Genomic DNA, 8,772 nt, shown 5'->3' with positions numbered 1-8,772 from the left:
TGTTGTGCTAATTTGCTTATTTCCATCTAAATAAGTAGTAAAGTGTGCCGCTTGGGATATTATTTACATTATGAAGAGAGGATATATACAAAAAAATATAAATTTTGAGCGATGGAAATAAGCGAATTAGCACAACACCCCATAGCCCCATTCAATTCAATGCAATTAATTTAGGACTTATGGTAGGGGAAATAGCCAATAAGGAGCTTTTGCACAAAAAAAACACCTGGACCTCTTTGGTGGGGACGTAACAACTACAAATAAAGGTAAGAAAGCCTTTTAGTATGGAATTCTCCTTTAAGACTACGGAATAAAATCAATAAAAACAGTGGTTGGAGAAAGCAATATTGAAGAGGTGGGTTTGGAGGGCGGTTTCGAAGATTTGGAGAGTGGGGGCATCTCTGAGAGATTTGGCAAGTGCATTACACGGTGTTGCTTAATGCCTTACTTGCTTTTCATTGCAAATCCCGATGATTTATACTTTGCTGCTGTGACGGAGTATAACTAAAGCAGTAGTCACTACGGCATTTGTGTGGCACTGCAGCAGTGCAGCCAGTCATTTGGCAACATTTCGGCATTTTTAGTCTGAAGCTTGCCGGTCCAATATCGGATGATGTCACCAAAAAGGTTATTAAAGATGTTAACGAAAAGTTTAAACTGTTGTCCTGACTCATACAGTGTGTGCTGAAAATGTTGCATTATTTTTTTATTCAGACAGTGCAGGCATGCTTTGTCTCCCTTGCTGTATCCAACTTACTTTATATACCTCCTTTACACCATACAAACGAATGAACATCACAAACACTCCTTTATACTTTAATATAAAATATATAAAAATATACAATGTTGTTGATGTCGAATTGATTGATTGAATACTTTTTTAGACAGAAATGCAGAACAACAGAGTACAGTCAACACAAAAAAGGTCCTTGCGGTCTTTAAGTTTTCTGACTATCTTCAGATGTGTGATGGAGTATACATTAAGCTTCAAGCCGACCCGGTTGTGTGATGGAGTATACATTAAGCTTTAAGCCGGTCCACGTGACAACGTTTTTGGACTCAACTCAATTGTTTATCAAAAAAAATCGTTAAAAAAAAATCTGTTTAATTAAAAGCCACTGTGTCGAGCTGTTTTGTCATTTTATTTGCCCCGGTGGTGCAGGAGTTTGGCACGCATGCACAATATATCAATTTACACTACTCGATTCACCTGATGACACAAGATGGACGTTGGAATGCTTGCTTGCCAATTGTTGGAATGGCTTTTTGGCAGATTGCGATGACACTTTGAGATACGTCTAGCTGCCACATAAGTGCCACATCATGGCCGACCGACACGGTGACTGCAGTGAGGCAATCGGATATGAGATGGCTGCAACCTTAACTACAGCTTTTCCTCTGCCAGTTGCATGCAACTGGCAGACTATCTCTTCCTCTAGCCCTGTCTTTATCTATCGTATCTCTCTCTGTATCCCTCTCTCCCCCTCCTCCACGCCACCGCCCCTTATGCACAGTGGTGGAGTAACTATTTACTTAAGTACAATTTTGAGGTATTTCTACTTTAGTATTTCAAATTTCCAATGGTTTTACTTATACTCCTCTACATCTCAGAGGCAAATAGTGTGCTTTTGCTCCACTACATTAATTTGAAATAATAATAATATAATTTGATCTAGATCTGCTCTTCAAAAGATTTTTTTTTTAACTTTAAATGGGACATTCTGCATGAGTGTTTCCCGATACTGTATCGGTATCGGACCACTGCCCGATATGCCCTTATTTGGTCATATCGGGTCATCTGTATGTATCGGCAAATATTCCACTCTAACCACCGATCCGACACGGGTAAGGGGTTGACACGGCAGGTAAATAAAATGTTGGCATGTGGAGTTTGCTTTTTAGTTGCCCAAACTGCAAGTGTACGTTTGAGTGAGGAGTCTGCTATAAACACAACACGATATATATATATATATATATATATATATATATATATATATATATATATATATATATATATAGCTAGATAGCTTTTGTCGCAAGTTCTGCACGGTTCCTAACGTGTGAAGAATGCAGCGCAGCTGAGCGCCGTGAGCGGTCAAAGATTAGCATAGCATGTGTCAAGTTAGACGAATGTCGACCCTTGACTCCGGCCGGTGGACTTCAAAATACGAATTTTATTTCTTTATAAATATTATTCTCTGGTATCGGTTTCGGCTAATACAGAAATAGTTGTATCTGCAGGGATCGGGGACGAAAAAACTTAAAAAAGTGTAGGCCTATCGGGACATCCCTAATGACTTGAGTAAGTACATTGTTGTACTTTTACTCAAGTACATTTAGAATTCTGGACTTTTACTATCCTTTAACAGTATGTCTATATTGCACTATTGATACTTTTACTCGAGTAAAAAATGTGAGTACTCTCTCGCTCTCTCCGCCTATCCCTCTCCTCTCTCTCTATGTCTCTCTACCTCTCTCTGTCATTTTCTCCATGTCTTATCTCTCTCCCCCTCCTCCACTCACTCCACCGCCGCCCCTTACGCACGCTCACACACAGCCGGTGCACTTTCCTCCTCCTCGGTCAGACGGGAGAGATTCCCATCGTAGGCGTGTATACTATAGCTCCGTCAGCAGCAGAGTCTACCCTGTACTCCATCGTGCGTACAGAGATGGCTTGCGGCTTGTAAAGAGAGAGAGATAGATCAATAAACGGAGGAGGTATCACAGCTCCGTTTTCGTTTTCGTGGGGATATCGCCATGAAGTCTCCGCGGCTCAGGGGAGTGTTTCTCTGGATGACAGTATTGTCGGCGCAGCTGGGGATGATGTCTGCCCGACACGGTAAGTAGCCATCATCAATATGGAGACGCAGTTATAAAGTCCAGACTCCAGCTAATGAACTATATAGTGTCCCCACTCCCCAAGCATTAAGGCGCTGCGTAAAATCTCACCATTTGGCAAGGTTTCGTTAGTTCGTTTGTTGAGTTGTACTTTGTAGCCTATAAATGACTAAATTAGTTGAGTGTGATGCTAAGTGAGAAGTCTAACGGAAGACTTATTTCTGTTTCTCTTGACTTTCATTAATACTGGTTTGTTGCTTTTGGACGGGAGGCTACTATAGTAGCCTACAGTACACACATTGAATTAGTGGAATCTCTAAAATGTGGAGATTAACTGTTTTTCTTTTTACACAAAGTGAAAAATTGCTTCACATGGGACTAAAATATGGTTTCACCGACATAATGTTGCTGAATTCTCGGCGCGTGAATCATAACACTTCAGCACCCATATCTCACTATAAAGACGGGATGTTGTGATGCATAGTTTTATTATTATTATTTATCGCAACTTAAGACTAACCCCACACGCTGGTTTTCATACGCTCTGGATAAATGCTTAAAAATACATGTTATGTCCATGTTAGAGCTAGATCATGTATTGATGTATGAGGTGATATAGGAAAAACATCGGCAGCTTACAATCACATGCTGTGACTTTGTCGCAGCGGTGAGCAATCCTTGTTATTCCACTTTACCACAGCGGGGGGTGCAGGGTGTTCACTCACACGTGCACCCAATTATCCTTTATCTTTGCCATTGGCGTATTCACTCTTCTTCACTACTTTGGGCTTTGGGGGAATCGGGGCAGTATGTTTTTTTTTCTAAGAAATTATCCAATAGAAATTACGTGTAGGCTAGCTCTGGTCCATAGCCTTCTACTGCTTCTACGATTCTGCCCTGCGCAGTATTAGAGCTATGGATCAGAGTGCCCCCCCCCTGCCATGTCTGCTCACCTCAGTGCTTATTGTTAGCGAATTTGGGGTTGTTTTCCTGTAAAGTTGCTTGTACATATTGGCATTATAGTTGCGGGTTGGATGTCTTTAGGTCTTTGTTTTTTTGGGCTTGCTTCTTGCTTTCTAATGTTGTTTAAACCAGTGGTTCTCAAACATGTTAATGTGTCAAGGTCCTTGGTGGAACCCCCATCTGAGATTTTATTTTCTATTATTCTATTTGAAAATAGCAGATCTACCAGCTACAAGGTCTATATGTACCTGTGTAAAGCGCTTATCGTGGTCGCTTTTGGGGGGCTTCTTTCCATACACCTGGTTGCTTATTTAGACATTTTTTTAAAGCACAGCTCAAGACCCACTTCTACAACATTGCTTTTAATTGATCTTTTATTTTTTGTTATTCATATCCTCACTGTATTGCATTACTGCTTGTTTTTTAATGTTGCCTTGCTTTTTTTTTCTTTTTCTCCATTGCTCTGTAAAGCACTTTGAGCTGCATTCAATGTCATGGAAGGTGCTATACAAATAAAGTTTTATTATTATTATTATTTCACTCGAACAACGGCAACATCGATTCAAGGCAATTAACATTTTGCATATATCATTATAGGCCTAATCTCGAATGCATGATGGTTAATTAAGCCTATTCATTGCGCTGCTGCGGTTCAGGACCATGGCCAGCGCCATACAACCACTAGTTGAAAGAATGGTGCTTTTGCGTTTTGTCATAATTTAATTGCTTTGTGCACACACGTGTAGCTAAGCTATAGGCGATGCGACGCCCTGTAGAACTGAAATGAGTTGAAAAGGAGATTTACGAGGCTTATTGTTTTAATTATCCCAATGTGTGAGTGCATGCGGTCAGTGCATGATATGTCTATTTGTGTGCACACTGCACAGACGGCGACACGTCACCTACCACGTAAAATTCCTCGTAATTGAACAGTTTTCTGATGTTTCAGAGCGTGGGCTATAAGAACATATACGGTAAGCTGAGTCTCTCTACTATACACTGTTATGTATAGAGAGTGTACACACTCCAGTGCTGGCCTTGTTTGGTCTGTCTCTGCCTCTGTGACTCACTCCCTCTTGACGAGCGTAATTCGCACGTCAAACGATGTTAAAAGTCAGAGATGGGTCATAGCATACCAGCGTCATTCTCATATGAAATTGTAGGGAGTGGAGGGGGCAAAAGAAGCAGACTGCGTGCGTGTGAGAGAGATGGATACACACATACACACAGAGTAGGCTATACTGTATGAGAGAGAGAATTCTAATCGATCACCCCCCCAGTAATATTATTCAAACCTTTTTCGCTCAGTGTCAGCCAGTCTTAATTCAGTATGCATTCACTCACTGCATTTTCTACAGCAATATTCTGGCTCCGCTCAGGGGAGCTGCTTTACTAGTCTGGAGGCCATGCAATGACAATTAATGCATTGATTGATGGCACAGAATGATCAGACTAGGGTACTTTCTGTAGGATTGTTTTACTAAAGTGTGTCGGTGATGGACATTTTTAGAACTATCTAATAATGCAGTGGTTTTTCAGACCACGCCCCCAAGCATAGTATTAGTAATAGTTCAAGCATTTATAGGAGTTGAGGCATTCTGTTTGACTCTCTCCACAGATGTATTGTAAAAATAGCTGATGGCCTTTGTTGTGGTCGTGATCTTGTAGATCGCCTATTTTCGCCTATTTTCTCTGTCATAGACTCGTAACTACATACAGTAAGCAAGGAATCTCATACAGTGTGCATCTCTGGTAATAGGCTACAAAACATAGGCTTGGGCTTAAACACACACATAAAAACAGCACTTGTTCAGTGTTCCCCAGCCTCTCTCTGGAACCAGTCGAACCTTCAAACCAGGTCAGACAAATCAAACAGACCCTTACAAGTACTGTACATTTTAGAGAGAGAGAGAGAGTGATAGGCAGTGATGGAAGAAGACTGACAAAAGACAGGAAACCCTTTGCACTGTAGAAAACGTGTGTGTGTGTGTGTGTGTGTGTGTGTGTGTGTGTGTGTGTGTGTGTGTGTGTGTGTGTGTGTGTGTGTGTGTGTGTGTGTGTGTGTGTGTGTGTGTGTGTGTGTGTGTGTGTGTGTGTGTGTGTGTGTGTCGTAACATACTTCCAGACGTAAAGCAAAGGTCACGTGATATTTCTGTTCCCATATCTATGAGATTAGTTAAGTGAGTTTTGTAGCTTGGATTGAATCTATTTTGTCTGCTGCAGGCCACGAAATGAATTTGGTTGTTCTGACGAAGAGGCAACATTGGCTGGGATCCTAATCTCCTTATATGAGATAAATTATTATTATATATACTTTACTTTTTTAAATATAGAGCAGCAGCTGTTCCTCATGCTGGTCCAGGGCCTATAGGGGCCCAAATGGTCCCTTACAGGTCTGTAACTCTGAGAGTACAAATTAAAAACCTGCAAGGGTCTATTTGGTTAGGCTTTGTCACTCTCGAGATACAGACTTGTAAGATTCCATTCGGTTCCTAATGATTAAATGTCTAAATGGGGACCCCCCCCTGTTGAGAGCCAGGTGGTTCTGTGAACTGTCTCTTGCCGGCTTAAATGAACTCGGCAGCAGTGCTGCATTGGCATTTCATTAATCGGCATCTGGTCTGTCTGTCACGCACACAATTACTCCCTGAAAACTCTGAAGACACACCATTACCTCCAATAATTGTTCATAATTGCACAATGAAGCTCTGGTGGAGCAGGTGATTGAAGGAGGATGCTGATTGACGGGGAGACGGGCAACCCTTTCATCCGTGGGAGAAAAAACAAACAGACTTTGACGAGACATGGGGATCAAATTCTTCCCCTATAGGGGGTATGCGCGTGACATCATCAAACCAGGAAGTTATGCAGGAACGCCTACTGAGTGGCAAAAAACTACTTTCTGGCTTTGACAGCCCAGACATCCACACAGAAAAGTCATATCTGATTGCATTAAACAATGTTAAACTCACTTTGTATGTTGCTTTGCCACTCGATTTGCCACTTAATGTGCCATTCACTTTAAGCAGGCGCATACCCTCTATACAGTAGCAGTGGTTTTCAACCTTTTTCGTATCGAGGTCCGTTATTTATTCGCCGTTTTTGAGCCACGGACCACCATTTGACGATATTTAGCCTCTCAAATAATAGGCAAACGTTCTACTCTTAAAATTTAAATATCTATAATTTGATTACCAACTCCATAATTTAGCTGGGGACCACCTGGAACATCACCAAGGGACACTGGTGTTAAACACTGCCTTAGAGCAGTGGTTCTCAAAATCTTTCTAAATCTAATTTCTTGTATTTGTAATATTCTTTTTTGTATTTTTATGCCTGCATGGATTGATCTTTTGTTGTTTTATTTGCTCAATGCTGTAAAGCACTTTGTGACTGTATAGAAATGTCCTATATAAATACATTCATTATCATTATCTGAAATGTATGCTGTGCCAGGGAGGGGACCCCCTGTACAAGATTTGTGTTGAGATTTATTTATTTTGTTAATACAAAAAAAATCTGATCTTTTTGAAAATAGCAGATCCACAAGCTCACAAAAAATAACCTACAACTGTCCTTTTGTCCAGCCTAATTTTTAAACAAAGGAATTGTTTCAGATTCCTAAAATTTGGAAAAAATGCCCTGAAGTGGGGGACCAAAGTGGCCGTGTCACTATTCAGGCTGGAAGACGCAGATGCAATATAAACCACCATTAAAAAAACGGAACCCGTTCTAGAACCACAGTTCTTTAGGTTGGAAAAGGGGCCACAGTGTTGCGAGTCGTTTATCTTTCGAGCTGTATACTGTATGTTTTACCCGGCTGTTAGCTGGGATTGGAGCAAAATGTTTTGCTTTGGAGCAAAATGTTTTACCACTCATACAAGTGGCAATCCCTGCTTGGCCAGAGGAGATAATTGTGTTTATGAGCTCCAGGCAGTATTGAGTCAATGAGTGGATGTCCTACAAGACTCGGGAGAACACCTCCAACCACTGCAGATGTGCTAGTAATAGTGTTTTTTTTGTATTGTTGTAAATACTGTGATGGAGAAAACGTGTCCATCACAGTAAATTGATGTATTACCATGTGTCGGCCTTGCTTACTGTAAATTTCTCTGGATTAAGAGCATCTGCTAAATGCCTAAATTGTGACTGAGACCATCTGTAGTGACTTCTTGGGTGGTGGAAGGATCCTTCCTGTTTGTAGTGAGCCGGTGGGTGGTAGTGGTAATGATGGACAGGAGAGAGACCATCTGTGGGTGGTGGCAGGAGTCATGGATTTCTCTATCAATTAGTAATCATATTAATTAGTAACTGATCCAGAAAAGGTTGAGAACCACTCAGGACGTCGGTAGCCCCCCCCCATGCAGGTTGGTCAGTGGCCCTTTGAAAATATCCTATCTAAAAGCCAACGATGCGTCCCAGTGATGGGACGCATTGTTAAACGGCCGGGTGCGGTCATAGCCGGTCTATGTTTCCTCTCTCTCTGTCATGGTACATCAGCGCTCTCCGTTTAATGGCCGCTTTCCACGGTACGATAAGCGGCCGGTTGGCTGCTGCTACACTGTGACAGGTGTCAGGGTCAGTCAGGGCGCCTGCCTGCCTGCCTGCACACACACACACACACACACCGAGTCCACATCTATTCAGTCTGCCTGCTTGGTATGAATTCTATGTAGTTTTTGTCAGTGAAAAAAGGTCATAGTTTTAGCCGAATCAATATCAACACTGCTTGGAACAGCGTCTGTTCTATTCCTTGTTTTTGTTCTTCCACCACACAGCTCACAGACAACCTGGATACATAAGAGATATGACATGGGAGTTCATAAGGCCTTAATGAAAAGTCAACGCAAACACAAACACACACACACACACTCGCAAACACAAGGGAGCGTACGTACGTGTGGCTCGTTTCCACATGACATCTGCTGTTGTTTACAACCCCGCAGCCTTGCGAAAGGTCATCTGTATACT

General features: G+C 41.7%; 1 protein-coding gene across 1 annotated transcript in view; it reads left to right on the top strand.

Annotated features, from left to right (window-relative positions):
• The first annotated feature begins 2,751 nt into the window (after window positions 1-2,751).
• ptprnb (protein tyrosine phosphatase receptor type Nb) overlaps window positions 2,752-8,772 on the top strand; it is a 49,132-nt gene continuing 43,111 nt past the window's right edge. The window contains exon 1 of the mRNA XM_083758702.1: window positions 2,752-2,839. Within this exon, the coding sequence (XP_083614828.1) occupies window positions 2,758-2,839 (82 nt within the window). The 5' untranslated portion in view covers window positions 2,752-2,757. The remainder of the gene's footprint in view (window positions 2,840-8,772) is intronic.

Source organism: Protomyctophum parallelum, assembly GCF_964188405.1.
Source record: "Protomyctophum parallelum genome assembly, chromosome: 23".
Classification (NCBI taxonomy): Eukaryota; Metazoa; Chordata; class Actinopteri; order Myctophiformes; family Myctophidae; genus Protomyctophum; species Protomyctophum parallelum.
Note: the sequence above shows the minus strand (reverse complement) of the source record. Positions and strands in the feature narration are given on the sequence as shown.